General features: G+C 33.1%; 1 protein-coding gene across 1 annotated transcript; it reads right to left on the bottom strand.

The window, feature by feature from the left end:
- Nucleotides 1-7684: 7684 nt before the first annotated feature.
- LOC143248426 (perivitellin-2 67 kDa subunit-like) lies at nt 7685-20965 on the bottom strand. Its single transcript, XM_076496777.1, has 4 exons — nt 16809-20965; nt 12364-12941; nt 9565-10129; nt 7685-8101 (listed from the first exon to the last, which is right to left on the bottom strand). The coding sequence occupies exons 1-4, from the start codon at nt 17022-17024 to the stop codon at nt 7748-7750; spliced, it is 1713 nt and encodes a 570-aa protein (XP_076352892.1). The 5' UTR covers nt 17025-20965; the 3' UTR covers nt 7685-7747.
- Between the last annotated feature and the right edge of the window lie 2704 nt (nt 20966-23669).

Below are 23669 nucleotides of genomic sequence, written 5' to 3'. Positions count from 1 at the left end.
ACAATGAAAACTGTTTTCTTCACTAAACAAATAATTAATATAACCAGAATACAACTTACGATTCTACTGATAATGGAAATTCATCACTCTGAAAAAACAACACAAAAAAACAAATAATTAAAATCACTTTTTAATATGCTATTGTTATTCTTCACTACAGTGATTATCTTAAACTTTTCTAGAAGGTTATAATCATTCCATGATCATAAATTGGTTCATTATCACTCAAATTATGTGCCTAGTAGAAGAAAAAAATAATTACCCAATCAGTGTAATCAATAAGATAGACTTCAGTTCTCACACTTTATTAATGTTACACAAACAGTGTAATCAGTAAGATAGACTTCAGTTTCAACACTTTAGTAATAATACCCAAACAGTGTAATCAGTAAGATAGACTCCAGTTTTTACACTTTATTCATAATACCCAAATAATGTAATCAATAAGATAGACTTCAGTTTTTACACTTTATTAATGTTACCCAAACAGTGTAATCAGTAAGATAGACTTCAGTTTTCACACTTTATTAATGTTACCCAAACAGTGTAATCAATAAGATAGACTTCAGTTTTTACACTTTATTAATGTTACCCAAACAGTGTAATCAATAAGATAATCTTCAGTTTTTACACTTTATTAATGATACCCAAACAGTGTAATCAATAAGATAGACTTCAGTTTTCACACTTTATTAATGCTACCCAAACAGTGTAATCAGTAAGATAGACTTCAGTTTTTACACTTTATTAATGATACCCAAACAGTGTAATCAATAAGATAGACTTCAGTTTTCACACTTTATTAATGTTACCCAAACAGTGTAATCAGTAAGATAGACTTCAGTTTTCACACTTTATTAATGTTACCCAAACAGTGTAATCAGTAAGATAGACTTCAGTTTTCACACTTTATTAATGTTACCCAAACAGTGTAATCAATCAGATAGACTTCAGTTTTTACACTTTATTAATAATACCCAAACCGTGTAATCAGTAAGATAGACTCCAGTTTTTACACTTTATTAATGTTACCCAAACAGTGTAATCAATAAGATAGACTTCAGTTTTTACACTTTATTAATGATACCCAAACAGTGTAATCAGTAAGATAGACTTCAGTTTTCACACTTTATTAATGTTACCCAAACAGTGTAATCAGTAAGATAGACTTCATTTTTTACACTTTATTAATGATACCCAAACAGTGTAATCAGTAAGATAGACTCCAGTTTTTACACTTTATTAATGTTACCCAAACAGTGTAATCAATAAGATAGACTCCAGTTTTTACACTTTATTAATGTTACCCAAACAGTGTAATCAGTAAGATAGACTTCAGTTTTTACACTTTATTAATGATACCCAAACAGTGTAATCAGTAAGATAGACTTCAGTTTTCACACTTTATTAATGTTACCCAAACAGTGTAATCAATAAGATAGACTTCAGTTTTTACACTTTATTAATGATACCCAAACAGTGTAATCAGTAAGATAGACTTCAGTTTTCACACTTTATTAATGTTACCCAAACAGTGTAATCAATAAGATAGACTTCAGTTTTTACACTTTATTAATGTTACCCAAACAGTGTAATCAGTAAGATAGACTTCATTTTTTACACTTTATTAATGATACCCAAACAGTGTAATCAGTAAGATAGACTTCAGTTTTTACACTTTATTAATGATACCCAAACAGTGTAATCAGTAAGATAGACTTCAGTTTTCACACTTTATTAATGTTACCCAAACAGTGTAATCAATAAGATAGACTTTAGTTTTTACACTTTATTAATGATACCCAAACAGTGTAATCAGTAAGATAGACTTCAGTTTTCACACTTTATTAATGTTACCCAAACAGTGTAATCAATAAGATAGACTTCAGTTTTTACACTTTATTAATGTTACCCAAACAGTGTAATCAGTAAGATAGACTTCATTTTTTACACTTTATTAATGATACCCAAACAGTGTAATCAGTAAGATAGACTCCAGTTTTTACACTTTATTAATGTTACCCAAACAGTGTAATCAATAAGATAGACTTCAGTTTTTACACTTTATTAATGTTACCCAAACAGAGTAATCAGTAAGATAGACTTCAGTTTTCACACTTTATTAATGTTACCCAAACAGTGTAATCAATAAGATAGACTTCAGTTTTTACACTTTATTAATGATACCCAAACAGTGTAATCAGTAAGATAGACTTCAGTTTTTACACTTTATTAATGTTACCCAAACAGAGTAATCAGTAAGATAGACTTCAGTTTTCACACTTTATTAATGTTACCCAAACAGTGTAATCAATAAGATAGACTTCAGTTTTTACACTTTATTAATGATACCCAAACAGTGTAATCAGTAAGATAGACTTCAGTTTTCACACTTTATTAATGTTACCCAAACAGTGTAATCAGTAAGATAGACTTCATTTTTTACACTTTATTAATGATACCCAAACAGTGTAATCAGTAAGATAGACTCCAGTTTTTACACTTTATTAATGTTACCCAAACAGTGTAATCAATAAGATAGACTTCAGTTTTTACACTTTATTAATGTTACCCAAACAGAGTAATCAGTAAGATAGACTTCAGTTTTCACGCTTTATTAATGTTACTCAAACAGTGTAATCAATAACATAGACTTCAGTTTTCACACTTTATTAATGATAAACCTTAATCAATTTTTTACCATTGGATAGCGATGAGAATGACCCAAAGAAAAATCACTGAAATTATTACGATCCATCTTCCAGAAGGCCAGTGTCCAGAGCCACAAGGGTGTAAGGTTTAAGATGTTCTGTAAAACAAAATGGGCATTTTCTGTATTTCTTCAGTGCAGTCCTTAACCAAACATTGTTAAACTACCGTAAGAGGTATTTACATAAGGTGCTCCTGCTGGTAGTGTCAACATTTGGGAAACGTTTGCAAGACATGCCCACTTTCTTCCACAGCAAAACTGACCTTCATTTAGACAAAGCTCTCATTCTAATTATACCTGAATTTGTTCTTCAATCCTTTATCTATTTATTTAATAACAACTTTTGTATTTGTCTCAACATTTCTTTACTGTTCTTACATATTTAAAATTTCAGTGTTATTCCACGACCTGATAACGTGCTTCAACAACAAATTGACAGCAGGTCAACAACCGAGACTTTGTATCTAGCATATTAGCTTCTCTCAATTAACACATTTTATCCAACAAAGTAATAGTTTATAGAACACCACTAGAAATTCCAGCATCACATGTTTGCTGCTTGATGATGTAGATTAATATTAATGCCTAACATTCTCCGTTTTCATAACAGTTAAACACTTAAAAACACTGACATTTGTGGATTATTTTAATTTCTGACAGAAATACTTTCGTAAAACTTTATTCCTCTGCACGTAACATTGATTGGCAAATTTATCAAACAAGTTCTCAACATTTGTTCTCAGTTTTAATCCATTTATGTGTATATTATATTCCACTATCATTCAACAACAACAATAAAAAACTATTTAATGAAAACAAAACCCTTAATATGAAACTTTGTAGAATGGATGGCAACTGTAGACACAAGTGTAGAGGATGACATCCTCAGCCTTTCGAAACGTCGTCCTTCACACACAATTCCAATTCTTTTTATTCTAATAGCCTATTTTCTTACCTAAATTCTTAATTAATTTTTAAATTCAAAATTACACACTAGATCCATGCAGTGAACTATAAATAAATGACAGTGATTTAAACAATACAAAATGAGTATTATACAATAGTAAGTAAGTTATCTATTTGTATTTTGGACAATAGCACAACCTTGACTTCAATTCAAATACAATATTACTTCCTTGTACATATACTATATAAACGGCAAGTTACAGTAGTAATTGAACTGTACTATCAAACCATGGTAAATATAAATTATTGTAGTAATTATACCGCATGGTAAAGACAGTAGTAATTATCAGATTTTGAAGGACTGCTTGAATCACATGACAAAGTTTTGTGAAAACATCATAAATTTGTTACAATGTTAAGTCTTGTAACAGTTTTCTTCATTAAAGCTGTTTTCATACCTTATTTTAAAATGTTCACCTTTATCAAACTGAGTTCATTACAGTGGTAATAAAACTATTTGAAATAAAACTTCCATTTCTGAACACCATTAACATTTTATAAATTTCATAGTAACACTTACAACAATAATACAAAGTGTGCTAAAATCAAAATGACTAAACCATAGTATAATAGACTGCAATTAAGCTCTTAAATTACAAAATGTTTTGTGTAATTTACAACTAAGCAAACCTGAAGTTACAACTGAACAAACACTAGCATCGACACGATATACAAACAGGCTGTTACAATTTTTATTCAACCTCAGTTGATAAGCTTGTTTTTGACTTATTGAAGAAATCCAAAGACAGGGTTTTTGATACACTAAAGGTGATTACTGATGTTTGGAGCCAAGTTACTTTAAATAACGACTCCAGAACATAATAATGGTCTTCAACGTTTAACCTGAAACTGTTGTAATGATTTTATAAAATTATAACAGTACAAAGAATATAACATACAGTTTCCATATTGGATTGTTCTAACGATAAATCAACATAATGAGCAATGTGTCCCAGTTTGTTGCAACAGGGATTCGAAGCTACGACCTGCAGATTACAAGTTGAGTACCGTAACCACTTGGCCATGCTGGGCCTTTCTTCTATTTTACCACTACAAATATCACAAAGAGAAATGAACTAAGTTAGTACACTGATAATGACTATAATTGGGTGTGAAAATATTATTTAACAGGGTACAGAGCCTGGAAAAGTTATGGATTTGTTGGAACCACTTGTTAAGAAATATAACAAGAGTAAGAATATTTGAACTCACCATGGCAAGAATGGCTTTAAAGTTTTAAACAGATTCTTTACTAACCATCGGGCGACCTAAATGAAGAGGTTTTTTAGAGAGCCTGGAATAGAAATTATTCAGTGTAATACCGTCATCACTCAGGCAAAACATTATATTTGTAGTCTTCAGTCTTATTTGGTTACATCACTGTAAAATAGACAATTAGACCCACTTGTCCCACCCACATGCCACATCCTCCCTTTATAAATACCAGTTGTTCTCTAAGATGTTTAATGCTATGTATATATATATTCACCAGGAAGTCAGAGCCTTAATATATCAAATCACATATTATATTATTTTCTGTACACTGAATTTCTGTTTTACCTCCAGTGTAAACTTTATTTCCATAAAAACATGTTAGTGACATAAATTTTTCATGGCTCTTGTCACATAGATAGAAAGTGAGAAATACTGTGATAGATATGAAGCATTGTATTGAGTTACAGTAAAGAAAATAAAAATAAAGTTTAACGGAAAAAAACTTAGAAACATATTTATAAGTCTTAGAGATTAGACAAATGAAGTTTGAGGTTCTTCAGATGAAAAGTATTTTCAATTTCAACATCAAAATTAATTTGCACTCAGAGCAATCAACACTTTTTTCCACTCATGATTTGTTCTGTGGTTGATTATCCAGTGCAAGGATCCACTAATGATTTGTTCTGTGGTTGATTTACCAGTGCAAGGATTCACTAATGATTTGTTCTGTGGTTGATTGTCCAGTGCAAGGATCCACTAATGATTAGTGGTTAATATTGTTACTTTCATTAACAATACTGTATTATTTATTTAGTGTTACTTTCATTAACAGTATTGTATTATATTTTGTTGTTACGTTCATTAACAGTGTTGGTTAGAATTTTTACTATAGCTAGTTTATTATATTTTTTAGATCCTCAGTTGTTCAGCGGTAAGTATGAAGGTTTATAACGCTAAAAAGTAGTTTTAGATATCTGTGGTAGACAAATCACATGTAATTAATCGTGTGGCTCTGCTTTTCACTGCAAATAATTAGACATTTGTCCATCACATATTACTTGTTTCAATATAAGCTATTTTGTTCGCAATGGTAACGTAGAGTTTATAATGCCAAAACTTGGGACATTACATGTAGTACTTGATAATATTTTATGTGGCATCCACTTCCAGAAAACGTTTTTAGTTTTTGTCAAATGTTCGAATGAATTTTTAAAAATGCAGTTGTAATTTCAGTTGTAGTCCTGGGAAAATTCAATTTCTTTTTTTTTTTCTTTGTTTAGTAAAATGTTAGGGTAGCTAAGTAAGATGCGTTCTTATGGAAAACTTTCAGTCCCTATATTGAGGTCTTCTTTACGACGAAACGTCCGAAGGAGCGTGATTGTAGGGCGATCCTCACCAAATGTTTTATTTATAACCGCGGCATAGTGGCTCTTAGAACAGCTCTGAGTTTGTTTTTTGAAGTACAAACGTTTAGCTCATAGCTCCATCATCTGTTGAGAATATGAAATGTAATTTTAGTTTTACAGTCAAGAAGTCAAACACTTTCGATTGACATATTTGACAACGTCCAAGGTCTAATAGATTAGTGTACACTAATTGTACGTAAACGAAATTCATTATAAGAGTAGACTGGTAGAGATCGTAATCAGTTATTCTATGACTCGCGGTTAATAAAAGACTGTTGGATGAAGGATTAAGTTACTTATTGTAAAGAACATAAGACCTATCGTACAGTTTGTTACATGAAATAATCGTAAGGAGAGAAGGTTAAGGTAAAATCACTTTCCGTAGAGTATGTCTAGGTAAAATAAACCTTCGTAGAGTATGTCTAGGTAAAGTAAACCTTCGTAGAGTAGGTATAGATAAAATAAGCCTTCGTAGAGTAGGTCTAGGTAAAATAAACCTTCGTAGAGTAGGTCTGGGTAAAATCAGTCTCCATAAAGTAGAGCTAGGTAAAATCAGTGTCCATAGAGAAGGTCTAAGTAAAATCAGTCTTTACGTGATATTTTGTTTTATTTTTGCCTTTTCGAATCAAGTTAGAGAGTACCTCCGGGTCGTTATTTCCGTTTAACTTAAGTAATACCCTGTTTCATTATTTCTAATCTGTTTAATCAGTAATTGTGGTTGAAAATGTGGAATGATACAAGGAGTTAAACTCATAGATTGGTACACGTCAAAACAGCCGTACAATATTGAGTTATAAACAAAATAGTATTTGTAGTCGTCTTAATGAAATAGTGAGTTATAAACAAAATAGTATTTGTAGTTGTCTTAATGAAATAGTAAATTATAAACAAAATAGTATTTGTAGTTGTCTTAATGAAATAGTGAGTTATAAACAAAATAGTATTTGTAGTTGTCTTAATGAAATAGTGAGTTATAAACAAAATAGTATTTGTAGTTGTCTTAATGAAATAGTGAGTTATAAACAAAATAGTATTTGTAGTTGTCTTAATGAAATAGTGAGTTATAAACAAAATAGTATTTGTAGTTGTCTTAATGAAATAGTGAGTTATAAACAAAATAGTATTTGTAGTTGTCTTAATGACAATCTTGTAATTTAAAAACTACCTGTGATATTTTTAATCATTCTATTCTACTAACTCTTTTCGTCCAAACCTAAATAAATGGATTGTTTAACTATTTACATATTCATTTATAAAAGACATTATTATTTTGTTACTTGAATGAAAATTAGATATTGATAAAATACAGTTTTTTACAGTAAATAATCTAATAATGGTTGTAGTCATTTAGAAATCTATTCAATAAGTATTGATCCGAAATTCACGATCCTAGTGGACATTTCAGTTTATTTCATGTTTTTCACGTCATGAATTTAACAACATTTTCATGTTAAGCCAATTTGATGCCCCAACTCATTTGGCACCCTCCACCTCTGAGGTCAGTGTCGTCTCGATAATACGTTGTCCAGGAGTTAGCCACAGCACAAAGATGTTGGTCCACTCCATCACCACACTGACCATCCTCTCCATCAGCATACCAGTAGTAACAAAGTTTGGCATTTCTGAGCCATAGTGGGGCACTTTCGGGGATTTCTAACTTCCAGGACATCCGACAACCTCCACTTCTGAGGTCAGTGTCATCCCAATAATAAGTTGTCCACGTTTTGACCGAAGCACACAGCTGTCGACCTACACCACCCCCACACTGGCCACTGTCTCCATCGGGGTACCATCGATAACAGATCTGTAATAAATATATTATGTATAAGGTTACTCTAGAAAAAATTACAACCGGGTGATTTATGTTTGTTTACATAAATTAGTCACTTCATTTTGAGGCCAATTAAATATATCACAAACACCTGTTTGTTATGAGGTTTTGATTTTGTGCAAAGCTACAAAACTGCTTTGTAAAGAACTATTAAAACTCTTCACTGTTCTCAATAAGTGTTTTATGAGCAAGTCGTTTTTTATTTTTTTACTGATGTTAAACTGTCAGGCCTAACTTGTCTGTTAATGAAGACTATGGTTAAATTTATTGTTTCATTGGCTGTACATATATTACCTTATGAGAAGTCTAATAAACGTAGAAACAAAACCAGGCTGAATGTGTGGTTAGCCTCCCTGGATTTTGAATACAAAAGATCCATTGCTGTTCTACAGTTTCAGTTTGAGCACAAAAATGATGATCAAATCGCACTATTATACAAAGATGGACTTTAAGTTGGCTGTTTATTGGTTCAGAATTAGCGAATACTTCTTTTTTGAAACAAATGAACTTCATTCAAAGAAAAAGAAACATATTTATTGTTTGTTTTACTTTTAGTTTCGGGCAAAACTTCACGAGGGCTATCCACCTTAGCCGTCCCTAATTTGGCAGTGTAAGACTAGATGGAAGGCAGCTAGTGATCACCACCCACCGCCAACTTTTGGACTACTCTTTTACCAACGAGTAGTGGGATTGACTATCACGTTATAACGCCCCTACGGATAAAAGGGCAAGCGTAATAGGTAGGACGGGTATTGGAGCCCCCGTCCCTCAGATTGCGAGGTAAACGCTCTAACCACATGGTCATGCCGGTCTTGAAAATGTTTAAATTATCAACTTTATTAGGTTTTCCATCCTTATTCGCTGCAGCTTTCATTCTTACATTTCAATGTCTGGGAGAAGTTTTGGATACACTCGCATGAGTAGCCATCTGGTGGGACAGTGGTAAGTATACGGACTAACAACTCTTTAAATTCCAGGCTTCTATAACCTACGATGGACATAGCAGATAACCTGATCTTGCTGTGAAAAAAGACAAACCTATAAAAGCCGGTATGACGCATGCTTAATGGACACATGATTGTTTTAGTAAATAGCATAACTGAAAGTGCGATATGAGTGGAAGTACAGATTGAATTTTTATTATTTTCATTACACAAAATTCTTGAAACCTTCTGATAATGTTACCATAGATTATAACGTATGTATACCTGTAAACGAATTATGAAGATATGTTTCTATTCCTACCAAATTAAAATAAAATTATTTCATGTTTAAATACGTTCAAAAGTAAATATAATATTCATGTAACAAAACCTTCAATATTGCTGGCAAGTAATTACCTGAATAAGGTACTTTATTCATACAAATATGTCTTCCATGTTTAATTAAGTATATACCACGAGGCTTAGCTATACACTACCTAAAAGCTTACACACCTTGACTTGCTTAAACCAAGTCGGGGCCTCGGATGTGACTATTCCCCAGCTCATTCGACATCCGCCTACCCGTAAGTCTGTATCATCCCTGTAGTATCTGGTCATATCTCCCGGTTTGGCACATAGTATGCGTGATACCCCACCACCACACTGGCCACCATCACCATCTGGGTACCATCGATAGCACAGCTTAGTTTTATCGACAAACCAGGCTGGAACAAAAACTTCTCTGTCTATACTCGAGCTGATGGCTTCAATTGTTTCTTGGGAAGGTTCTGTCTGGGACAGAGCAGTTTGTATCCGCTCTTGTATTTGATCAATCCTATTTGTACCTACTTCATACCGGCTTTTTACTGCACGTAAAATCCTCTGTGCTTCATTCAGATAAGCTATATTCACGTGAAAAGCTATAGCCCTGTCCATCGCTTCTTTCTTGTTCGCGTTTTGTACCAAGCTACTGATGGAGGTCAGCTTACCAGCAAATAGCCAAGGGTTGTCTGCAACCGTGGGTTGCCAGCTGGTTATACCGCTAGAAGACAGTAGATTTGTCTCTCCACCATAGTACCTGGTGCGAAAATAATATCCAGTTAAATATATATATATGTATGTACAGCAATCACAATAATATAATACATAAGATTATATGGATGTACAGCAATCACAATAATATAATACATAAGATTATATGGATGTACATACAGCAATCACAATAATATAACACATATGATTAGTTAGTAATTTTGTTATCTCTTGATTTATTTGTTAATGAAATCTTGATTCATTGTCAGTTGATTTAATATAAAGCCAACAGTCAAGATATGTCAATAAAGGTAAGTGTTGATTTTATATACATGTACCAAAACACAGTTCGCTCACTGGCACATTATAAAATGGATCTGACGTTCCATGGCTCGTGCTTCAATCTCTGGAACCATTGATGCATTGTAAAAGTAATGGTTAAAATTCACTGTTCGATTAGAAGAGTGTTGGATGGTGATTTTCGTCTTGTCCAGTGTTTCCCAGAATAGGATCCACTTTTTCTAGAGGGCCGTCAAACAATTGGCCAAGAACAAAGATGCTGAGTTAATTTTAACTCTAAATAACCAATAAGCTGATAAAAATTATGTTTAATTAGCTAAATCAGATAATTTCATTGTATTTTAATATGAAAATAAGATAAACTTACACAAAATTAAGTGTGTGTTTAATTGCTCATCAGTCTATAAGTTTATCCCAAACATAATAAGTTGATAATAATGTAATTATAATTCATATAAATTGATAACAAATAGACACATTAAGTTATAAACATACGATTTCTGATAAAATCTACTTAATAGATATCACTGAAGTTCATTAGTAATTAATTTTTGCGTGTTTTTTTTTTTTTATAACAAACCCACATCAAGCTATCTGCTGAGGCCACCAAGGGGAATGGACCCCCTGATTTTAGGGTTGTGAATCCGTAGACATACCGCTGTAATACGGGGAAGGCATTAATTTTAAAATTGATAAATCAAATTTTAGGGCATATTCAGAGGTTGAGGTTCTCCCCACTAAGAGTATCGAAACTCGGTTTAAAGTGTTGTAACTTCGCAGACACACCGCTGTTCCACTGGGAGTAGGGAGATATCAAGGGAGACTCGGACTAAAAGAGATTTGGAACCAGTGAATTACTGTACAACTGAAAAAATGGGTACGACTAGTAAAACTATCCACAGAATGTTAAGCCAACAACTGAAGATGTGAAATTATTATTGAAAACTACAAATCTGAGTTAAACCTGACTCTGTTAAGTATTTCATTTCTTAAATAAGTATTATTTTCCAAGTAGATGTTCTAACTTAACTGTATTTCAAAGTCCATTTTTTCTTACAAATGATGAACTTAGAATAAATATGAGTAAACCAAACACTTCTGTAACCTGACGCCCTTTAAAACGAACTTAATACAAACAAAAATACGCTTATGTCGCCTGACATCATTTAAAATGAACTTAATACAAGTAAAAGTACCCTTCTATTAATCTTATTTTGATTTACTTGCTACACTTATCCAGCTTCTCGTTTCACACTACGAAATAGTTTATATCAAAATTAGAAACAACAAACTTTGGCAATCGATAGTACAGAGGAAGGGATAACATTCGTTAAAGATGTAAAAAGACTATTCCTTTGAGTTACAACTGTTGTAACTTTTCATCTTTAAAAATACTTGAAAGTAGTGAGACATTTAAAAATGTAAAAACTAAACCTATATAGGCTGAGAACTTGTTGAAATAAAGGCCTGAAACGTGTTCCTTCAAGCCCATCCTTGTTTACCCCATTAATCTGACACTACTTAGAAAAAAAACTGTCATTGTTATAAGCTATTAGAAACTACAATGGCGAAGTAGAGTAAACATTAAGTTTCTTATTTTGGTCACCATCTTTTTTTTCATCCAACTATATTTACTCTCATTTACTATACGAGCAAATTTATGAACATAATTATACACTTCCTGTTTGTTTGTTGATAAACAGCAAGCTATTTAATATCATATGTGAAGTATCACAACGAATATCGAATCCAGTGACTCTGAAAACAGTGAGAAAGTTTTCTCCCCCGTTCATGAAAAAATGGATTTCCGATTAGTATGAGAACACGTAAAGAAAAATAGATCAGATTTATCATTTTATCTGATATACTTGTATGTATTATTCGTTTATGCTCGAGTTTAGGTTTACCTGATTGTTTTTACTGAAGACTCCAGTTTAGGCTTACCCGATTGTTTCACAGAAGACTCAAGTTTAAACATACCTGATTGTTTTCACTGAAGACTGTTCGAACTTTTGGTCTATCGTTGAAACTGCTCCACTATAACCACCTTTCAAAGAAAGAAATTTGAGATAAGAAGCCTTGGCTTGGGAAGAAACTTCTCGATCAGTTTTTTGGTAGAAGTAGCTACGGTCCGTGCTGATGTGAACATTTATTATGCCACCAAAGTTGGCATTCTCGAAATAATGTGTTCCAAAAAGGTTTACGAATGTGTTATAAGATTCACGATTTGCTTCGTAGCTTTCTGGAAGTCTGTTGTTGATAAAGTGTTGAGCAACACGATTTAATGTAAGCGCCCAGGACTGTAAAAAGTCAGCTCTAAAAGCTGAATCGTAGGCAGACACTTCTTCAACATATTGAGAAGTGTTCATAATGGTGTGCTGGGAACTTTTGTAAGATCTGCTGCCAGAGAAAGCTCCCTTAAGAATACTGATGTCGATTCCAGCATTCGAAGCCTTTTGACGTTTCACTTCCCTATAGCTTTTCATGACCTTCACTTCCTCTATCAGCCATCCTCCAGGGACATTACTGACATCCCAGATCTGATCTGGCAAATCGTACTAGAAAATAAAGTAAGTATTCAATGATTATACCAAACTTTTAAAGATTTGGAAAGAAATATTCTTTGTTCTTCTCGTAGAATGTAATATTTTATTCCTGACAGAATTTTTTTAAAAGCTACTAAAATCGCTTGACTGAAAGCAAAAATCCAATACAACCAGCGAATAACGAAATGATATTGTCGGCTGTTTTGGATTCAGAATCATCCAGAAAAAATTTTGTGACATTTCTCAAACAATCCGCAACAGTTATCGACAGTTTGCACCTAACATGAAAGTTTGATCACTCCGTTGGTTACGTATAAACGTATTAAAATAGTAAATCGGAATGGATTCTCTTCATATTTGTAGCAATAAATTTACTATTAAACTTCATTGAACTAAAACTAAATTTTTAAAAAATAATGAAAATAGTGTTTTTGATACGTTGAGTTTCATTCACTGATTTGTTTCACTTTTTGGTTATAGGTGGCAGTTAAAAACTGTGCGACTATTATAAACTGAGTCTCGGTTTGTTTGTTTCAAAATTTTGTACAAGTTACACGAGGGCTATTTCCGCTAGCCTTCCCTAATATAACGGTGTAAGACTAAAGGGAAGGAACTAGTCATAACCATACATCGCCATCTCTTGAGTTAATATTTTCTCAACAAATAGTGTTATTGACCATACCATTATAGGGACCCCCACGTGTGATTTAAAGGAGATTCGAACCCGCGGATTGCGAGTCGAACGCCCTAACCATCTGGTCTAGGTGGTTTGGCTTGTTTGGAATTAAACACAAAGTTACAGAACGAGCTATCTGTCTTCTGCCTTTTATGGTTATCGAAACCCGGATTCTAGCGGTGTGAGTCCGTAGACATAGTGCTGTGCCACTGGGGTCCGCTAACTAGACGCCAAATAATCTTCATAACTCGAAAGGGTGACTTATAAAACAATAGCCGTAAGTTAAAGCGGAAGTGTTACAAGCTGTAACACTTGTCTCTGACCTAATAGCAGTTTAGTAAACCTGGAATGTGATTATTTACATGTCAGAAATGTGCATTACAGTATTTAAGTAATCACGTTTGTTCGAAGACAGCTGATTCATTTCAACATAGTTGTATAATATAACAATAATTATATAATTATAATTCCCGAACCCTTTTTCAAAATTTCAAAACTACTAAACTATGTATCTGAACTAAGGTCATTGATTTACGAAGATTACAGTAAAGAGCAGTACAAAATGTTGATAAAACTACAGATAAAAGGTGATCGTATGTTATTATGTCTGACCTTGAAGATGAAATAGTATTTTCAATCATTCCTTTTGTTGTGGCTATTTATAAGAAATAATAAGCAGTGGAACTGTTTTGTTTTATCTTTTACTACTTTATTCAGTCACATCTACAAAAAAATAAGAGTATAATACCACAGAAACATAAATCAAACAAAATGGTGACAGATATGGACAAAGACGTGGTTAGTTTTATGTTTTTTCGTCTTCCGTTTTCGTACGTTATATTTGGGTTATTGTGTTGTTTGTTTTAGTTTTATTTGTGTTAATATTGCATTATTCATGTGTGTTTTCTAATATTTGTATAAGTGTGTTTCTCACTGAAGCTTTTCTGAGCCGTAATGTTTTTGGCTTCATACAACTTGCTGTAAAAAACCTCCTTTGTGTATGAATACATGTTATGAAATTTATCATACTTTGAAAAAATGTAGAAAGTAATGCCACTGTAGCAGTGCTACCGTTCTTAGATTACACGTAACGTATAAGAGTATCTGGGCATGTGTGCATTCCTTTCTGATTATGTAATAATATAAATAGATTTAAAGCTAAGATTTACCTAGGGGATAAATACAAGGGTACCCGGTCTTCAATGTGATTTAAGAGCAGGCACCCTTGTTTTCATCCTTATTCATAAATAGCCAATAAAATTTTATCAAATATGACATTTTTAGACCCAGAAATGGAGATCACGTTTATATTCTTCTTACTTCTTCCTTCATCCTATTCTGACGTCATAATGCCCAGACCCGGCCCAGTCCTCTGGTGATATTTTATATGAAACGAACGAACAATCCCAGACTGAAACACAGAGACAACGACGACAAAATTTTAAGTGTAATTCAACTATTTTGCGACTATAAATTCAGATCAGTATGTGTTCTATTATATTTTTGAAGAGGTGGGAAAACAATTGACTGATCGGAGCAGTCTAAAGGCAATAATTCGACGTTGTAGGTCAAATTGCTTAAGACGACATAATTCACGTGGATTTAGTGGCCAAGACTGGAAAGGTGACTAATTTGTGTACTCATCTAACACAACTTGATTTTTCAAATCCATCTCAGAAGTCACTTGTACTGCATCTGACAAGATTGAAGTTGAACCAAGCTTCACACTTACCACTTTATCCACTTCAAAGTCAAAACATCATGATGATGTTGAAGTGTCACAGGCTGGCTAAACTAGTACAAGAACACATTGAACAGATGGCTCAGAAGGTCCACACGTTCATTGTTGATAAAGTAAATTTTCTGGTTATTTTAGCTTGTCAGTTGACTCGAAGATAGATCTATCACATATACATCAGTTAAGTATTGTATTTCGATACTTAAAAGATGGTCAACTTACTCAACGCTTTTTAATTTTTCTGGAACTGAAAAGCCATACCGGTGAGGAAATACAAAGACAAATAAACATCATTATAAATATCTGTTTTTACCTCTTTTATTTTTATTTTTGTCATTTAATGAAATACAAATTTACATATATTTCTTAGATGTTTCCGTAATTCGTTAACATATTAAATACGCTCAATGTAGTTAAAACAATAATCAGCCAGGATTTTGAAAACATTTGGTGTATATATGTTTACTTTGTGATTATTTAAACTAATACAAATTAACAGTTTAAAAACTACATACATTAATAAATATTATTACATACGTGTAACAATAAAAACACGTGTGTAATACTTGTTCGTGTCTTGCGGCTCTCAAACATCTGAAGTTTATCATATGTGACTCTTAACTTTAAGCAAGTTTGGTCACTCCCACACAAGTATATACATCAACGTATCTGTGTGTGCGATTATTTGTGAAATTGAACTGAGAAACCGGGATGAGAATAGGAGCAAATATGGAAAAGTAACTCAACAATAATTACTGTTATTAGTCATTTTTGTGGTCTAGTAGCGACTTATTGATTGGTCAAAACGTTTCTCTGTCTCTTATAATTAAAACCAATTATTTTCAAATGCAAGATTTATATTGAACACTTTCGTAGCAACTTTTCCGGTAAAAGTTATTAGGTAAATGATTGTCATGAGTCAACAGTTTGAACTTCACGTGAAATATGACGTAGTATAATGTGGATAGTAGCTTTATTACTAACACATTATTATTGTATTACTATCGAAATAAATCAACGCAATTGAACTGTGCAATGAAAATCATAACAAACATAAAATAACAATACGCAAGTACATTTATACATGAAACACGAAAATATATTTTCTTAAATGTGTTTGTATTAGAGAAAACAACATTAAACAATATGTTGTGACCACCACAGGAAATCGAAACCGAGATTTTATTAGTGTTAGCGCTGTAGACTTACCGCTATCCCACCAGGGGGTCTTCTTAAAGATATCTTAAAGCGTTATTAAGAAAAATATTATGCACTTAAATATGTAAAATATAACACTCTCGTCACCCGCTAGTTAAGCGGTAAGACTACGGATTTACAACATTAAAATCATGGGTTCGATTCCCCTCGGTGGACTCAGCAGATAGTCCGATGTTGCTTTACTATAAAAAACCAACAATATCCGACTTAAATGTGTGAAATATAAACTAACTTTATGACATTTTACCTCATTTAATTTCTTACTCTCGTTGCAGGTGAAGTCAAAAATAGGTTTCTTGTAGCCACGGTCGTCATTAAAGTTTTGTGGTAATAGATCTAACGTTGTCACGTCTACACCACGACGAAGGATGTTGAGGCCTGGAGCAATATTTTGACATTGTATTCCCCATGAGACAGTGACGAAGCATAATATAAGTAAAGCACATAAGAAACAATTTGTCATATCTCAGTAGTTTAGAAATTTCGTAACACGTTCGACATTCAACTGAAGACAAATCAAGTGAATATTGCAGATCTTGTGGTTTAAATGTTGTTTGGTTTCATGATATCCCAGCAAACAAGGTGGAAGTGAAACGTCCGTTCTGACTCAGTCGATAGGAACGTGGAACAAGCTGCCATATGTTTATGTATGTATATTTATGTGTACACTCAATACTTCCAAGAAAATCTCTCGAGTATTTCTTTCTGGTAATTTCGAACTTTTTGTTGTTATGGTTGCAGGATTTTCCCAGAATATTTGTTTATCTCACATAGCCTCGGTTTTCTTCATATTCAAGTTCTCTTCGCAAATCAAGCGAGTATGTACAGGTTATTTAGAGTGAAATGATTTATAAGATGTGTAATAAAAAGTAAATTTCCAGTTAGGAACTGCCCTCGTGGAAAAGTAAGGTTTAATTTGATTGTAACCAGTGTAGAAGCAACGTCGGGCATACCTGTAAAATACATTTAAGTTCACTGCGTTTAACGTTTATTAAGCGCCAAACCACATCCGTGCTGGGACCACGACGGATATCGCGTCATTACGTGTTTTTCGTTGTTGTTTTTCTCTTTCAGAGAATATAATAGGACTTACTCAGTGTTTTTTTTAATTTCGCGCAAAACTACACGAGGGCTATCTGCGCTAGCCGTCCATAATTTAGCAGTGTAAGAAAGAGAGAAAGGAGCTAGACACCATCACCCACCGCCAACTCTTGGCCTACTCTTTTATTAACGAAGAGTGAGATTGACCCTCAGATTAGACGCGAAACCCTTAACCCACCTGGCCATACCGGGCTTCCTTATGGAAGGGAGAACATCCCCCATAACTCCTAGTCCAAGAAAAGTGAACCCGCTACGTTTATCTGTACTTTTCTTTTCAAAAAATAATTTTCCTAAATATTGAAGCACAAAATAGTTATTTGTACACAAGATGTAACATAAAAGGAAGAAAAAGCATCGCTTGAAGTCATTACATGTGACCTCCACTTTCCCTGAAGAAAAAAGGTAATATGTGACGTCATAGTGTGTTAGGTTTCTAAGGCAACATAACGGTTTAGTTTTGTAAAGTGGTCCAAGTCACTTCTCTTCTCTGTCGAACTTTACTCAACCAAAACATGGTCATTTCGGGTTCTAGACTTTCCAATAACAATATTTCTTGTGGTTTTCTGGATGTTTCTGGAAAATTCTGATTTGTTTGTTTGTTTTTGAATTTCACACAAAGCTACTCGAGGGCTATCTGTGCTAGCCGTCCCTAATTTAGCAGTGTAAGACCAGAGGGAAGGCAGCTAGTCATCACCACCCACCGCCAACTCTTGGGCTACTCTTTTACCAACGAATAGTGGGATTGACCATCACATTATAACGCCCCCACGGCTGAAAGGGCGAGCATGTTTGGAGCGACGGGGATGCGAACCCGCAACACTCAGATTACGAGTCGCACGCCTTAACACGCTTGGCCATGCCGGGCCGAAAATTCTAGATACTGTACACTGGTGAACCCTACTATTGTGGTCATATCTGTTTGCGTCATCTAATTTCTGGACAGTCGAACAATCTGACGCCTTGTTTAGACAAACAAGTGCTAAAAACAACTAATAACTTGTACAAACCAGAATAACAAACCCTACATTACCTTCTCTGTTATTATTATTCGGACATTTACTCAGTATCTACTTCATGCTTGTGGACAATTAACATTGACATGTAAGTATATGGAGGGTGCGCTTTAGTCCTGAGGTGAAACTCTCAATTTTTGGACAACATCGAATGTATGAGAAACCACAAAAATATTGCTTATACTTCAGGCTATGGGGGTTATAAGAGTGGCATTCAATCCCTTGACATCAGTTGTGTTGTAGGTCCTAGCTGACTGCCTTCCTTCCAGACAGTATTTTAATATTAAAGCTCTAATATATTTGTTCATCTGTTTAAACCAAAGGCAAATAAACACCAGAAAAAGTTAACTTGGAAGATGAACCGTGTGTGAAATTCACCATGGATAAGCATGACTATTTGTCCTAACCCTAAAAACTGATGAGGAAAATGGAACTGTTGCGATGTTAGTTGTCATGAGCACCAGTGAAGAAGAGTAAAAATAGGCTTACAGTTTGTAAGATAATCAATGGGAATATGGTAATTATTTGTATTATTTTGAAAATTTTATCACAAGAGGCGTGTTATCCTTACCTGGAAGAAATATATATATATTTAGTTTCGCAGCGACTAACCAAAAATACAAACTGAAAAACTTCCTGCCCTCCAAGATGTAGGTACAGCTGCTAAGCTTTGTAGTAGTCGTTAACCTAAAGTACAAACTAAACATTTCGCTACTCTTAAAGATGTAGTTGTAGCTTGCCAAGTTGTTATATCAGTGCCTAGCCTGAAGTACAAACTAATTACTTCTATACTCTCAATGTTCGATCAATTTTTGAAATACCCATTTGCAACCATTACAGCACAAATAACAGATATTCATTGTGACCTTGACCATTAAGCGACATTCATCACTTGGAGGGTATACACTTTACCAATGTGATAAATTCTTTTGAGTTAAATAGTTGACCACCAGAGTGAACTTGACCTTAAAGTGACAATCATAACTTGAGAATATACACTTTACCAAACTTGGTCAACATCTTTCGAATTTGTTGGTTTGACCTCCATTGATATCTTGACTTACACTAGCCAAAAGTTAATCAGTTGTTCCTTATTTTGTTCCAAATTGTATCATATTAAATTTTTAAAAAGAATTTTCCGCTATTTACACAGGAGATTTAAAACCACACCGTCAAGAGGGGAGGTAAAATGAAATCATCAGAGTGCAATTTTCTTACCTGTTCCAGTGCAAAAGTTATATAATAAAGTACTGAACCCTGGTTTTTGATATTGGGCTACTCTTTTAACAGCAAAGAGAGGAACTGACTAACATATTATACCGTTCCAACGACAGAAAGGGTGAGCACATTCAGTGACGTGATTTGAATTCATCATCCACAGACTGAAAATCTAATGCTTAACCACTAGGCCTAATAGTTTCGGTCAAGCACGGCCAAGTGATTAAGGCACTCGACTCATAATCCGAGGGTCGCGGGTTCGAATCCCCATCACACTAAACATGCTTGCCCTTTCATCCCTAGGGCATTAAAAATGTTACACTTCATCCCACTTTTGTCAGCAAAGGAGTAGCCCAAGAGTTGGCGGTGGGTGGTCATGACTAACTGCCTTCCCTCTAGTTATATCCTGCTAAATTAGGGAGGGCTAGTAACGATAGCTTTCGTGTAGCTTTGATCGAAATGCAAAGCAAATCACAAAAAGTTTTGTAATTAATGTGAATTTTTATATAAATTAGTTGTGGATTTCTGTTTCTTGTGTTTTTGTGTAACATATCATTGTTATTGGGCTGTATCCCTTTACATATATTTTCATTATTATTATTATCATCATTAGAATAAGCTTTTAATTTTAATATAACATATATTTTGTTAATTTTATTTATTTTTGAGCATTTAAAAAGTACATGAATTAAATTTAGGAAAGTAGTATTTGTACGTTTTTGTTAGAGATTCTCAGTGAAACTGTTTCCTGAAAAGTTGGCTTTGAAATCACGAAACCAGTGGAAGAAATTATTGAAAGAATAGAGGGGGGATGGTATAATATTCCAGCATTTTCTTATCTACGTATTGATTTTGTTTAAAACTTATGTATTTAATTTATTAAAAATAGCGTAAGCTGCCAAAGTGTAACCAAACTACCTCAAACTGAAAATATGCGTAAATAAAAACTACGATACTTAGAAACTGTGTTGCTTTGAATATTTATCTGTGTATGTTTGTTATTGTGAAGCGTAAAAGTAACTGAATAACATCTTTAGTTGTGCTTCTTATGTTCGTAAAATTAAAGATTTATTTTCAACAACGTCTGTATTACTTGTTTAACTTTTCCGTCTAAAATGTGATATTTCTTCCACTGTACATCATTGAGATATATAATAATAATGAAACTACATTGAAAAATAATTAAAATAGGCAAAAACTATCAATCAAGAAGTTTTACTGTGTTACCAACAAAGTTAGAAACATGGTACAACAACACATTTCATCAAATAGTGCAAAACACTACCCACACAGAACAAATGTCAAAACTGTTGAGCACAACCAGTTAATGAGCACTGCTTGGAAGGACTAAACCGAAACGTTATGTAAAATTTTCAGAAAGTAAAGGAACTATTTTTTTTACACTGTAAACACATCCTCTTCTATGTAAAACAGTAGATGTATGAATTAAGAGTCCACTGCTGTCAAACAGAAGACAACAACACATAAAACACGAACAACTTATCACTGGTTATACAGCCATCTCTAATTTCCCAAAACCTACTTACGCAAGTATTCACTAACTGCCCACATAATCTTTATTTTGTGGAATATCGTCTGCATTTAAGAACAGAACCCTAATATTTCGACAAATCTTATTGTAAAACAACAACCTAGTTTATGAAATAATTATAGTAGAAAGTACTTATTTTATAAAACAATAAATTTCTGCCTGAATCACACATCTACTAAAAAATCCCACAAAAACAGTGGTGTGGTAAAACCTAAATATAACAACATTAAAAGCTGGGTCTTCTAGCATTATCCTTGCTGTTCTCGTGTTTATAAGTACTTTATTTAATTAAAGTTATTCTATTTTAATATCTCTACTGTAAAAAAATGTATCAATGGAATAGTATTTAAGCTACTCGCTACACATAAAATCAAAAAACTTTAATATAACTATTGAGAAAAATTTATGTACTTACGATACATGGATTTGGTGTATTTTCTTTCAACTAAGCTGTGAATTGCACATAAATAACGTAAATTTTACTTTTCGGCATTATCTAACAATTACTGACCTTCTGTTAATATTTTAATCGAACTCTCGTTTAGTCAAAATATTTCAAAGTTATTTTTTTATTATTTTTTTAAAGTTCAGTAAACATATCAAACAATAATAATAACTGACTGGTGGCATTATTGTTAAAAGATTTTCAGTTTCAGCTTTCTGTTGTTTTATTTATTTTCTTAGAATGCTGCCAAACAATACTGTCAACAACTTTACATCGAAGACCTGGATTCTTTCTTCAGAGAACAATATTTTTTTTCAAAATATTTATTTCAATACACTTTCACAGTATAACATACAAAACAAATATCACAGACAATAAATCAAAAATGAAAACCAACAAACCCAGTTTTCCAGTAACGTGTGGTTTACTAAAGGTGACTGAATTATAGAGAATTTTAACTGTCACATTCTTAAGAGGTAATCAGATCAAACAGGCACGTGAAACAAGACATTTCTTCCACCATGTTATTCTGACTCGTTTTTCATTATAATAAATGGTTAACATTAGTAAACCCCCTCGTCCATACATTTACTGATGTGAAAATACAATACATCTTCCATGAAAACACATGTAGTAAGAGAATATGTCAACCTGGCTTAATTTATTCTGAATAATTTATCACTTGGGTTCTACTGAAATTATAGTTAGTGAAAACAGAAATGGCTTTCTAACTACTGTAACAAAGATGAAAACAAATGAATAAGGTAGGCCTAACTTACAGACCATAACTTTATTTCAAGTATCTGATATGTCAGTGAAATTTCAGAGATAAAGGTTCGTAAATGAAACGTAGAAAAACATATTTTAAAAGTTTCCTAATTAACACAATGAAAATCATAGGAAGTGAGTCTTTTGAGGTGGTGTGTAGTATATGTGACTGATATAATTATGTTTAATTATCTGTAAATATAAAATAAATATCAGTAAAAATATTTTATAAATCCACGTTAGCTTGTGTGATTGTTGAACTTCACACACAGCTAATCCACAGGATGTCCTAATTTTGAAGAGACACACTAGAGGGAAGACATCTGGTCATTATCAACTGTTGGACCACACTCTTCACACTAAATTATTGGATTTGCTTGTCACTTTTATAACACACTCACTGTCCCAAAGTGTGATGCACAATGTTTAGTTGTTATAAAACATGGAACCTCATATCCACAGTAAAGCATCTTAATGACTGGGGTACACTCTTACCCTGCTTTAAATTAATATAACACAAGTACTTTATAAAACATACAAACTTAACTCATGCCATACTGTACAACTTAGATATTTTTACTGATATTTGCAGTTCTTAGGAAACAAGCAAGTTTTACAAGAAGTCTGAAAGAAAATTCTTCAGATCAGCTGACACAAAACTAAGAAATTAATTTTATTATATTTATATGTCCAGATTCACAAATAACTGCAAATTGTATATTAAATAATTGTCCATAATTACATAAAATATTAAAGTTTATAGGTCAAGAGGCCATGTTACTATAGCACTTGTTCCCACATGCTGTCATCCTACTACTGAAAGGACAATTGAAAAAGACTCTTGAAACAGAAGAGCGTATGTAGGACGGACAAACATTTTAAGAATAATCATTTCATGCTACATGGGCTACGAAAACATAAAATATTCTCTACTTTGTTAGTACTTCAAATTATTCTCAGAACTGGTAGCAGATTCAGTAATGGTATTTGGCCAAATATCTTACTTGTTAG

This window comes from Tachypleus tridentatus, chromosome 4 (genome assembly GCF_004210375.1).
Source record: "Tachypleus tridentatus isolate NWPU-2018 chromosome 4, ASM421037v1, whole genome shotgun sequence".
NCBI lineage: Eukaryota > Metazoa > Arthropoda > Merostomata > Xiphosura > Limulidae > Tachypleus > Tachypleus tridentatus.
Note: the sequence above shows the minus strand (reverse complement) of the source record. Positions and strands in the feature narration are given on the sequence as shown.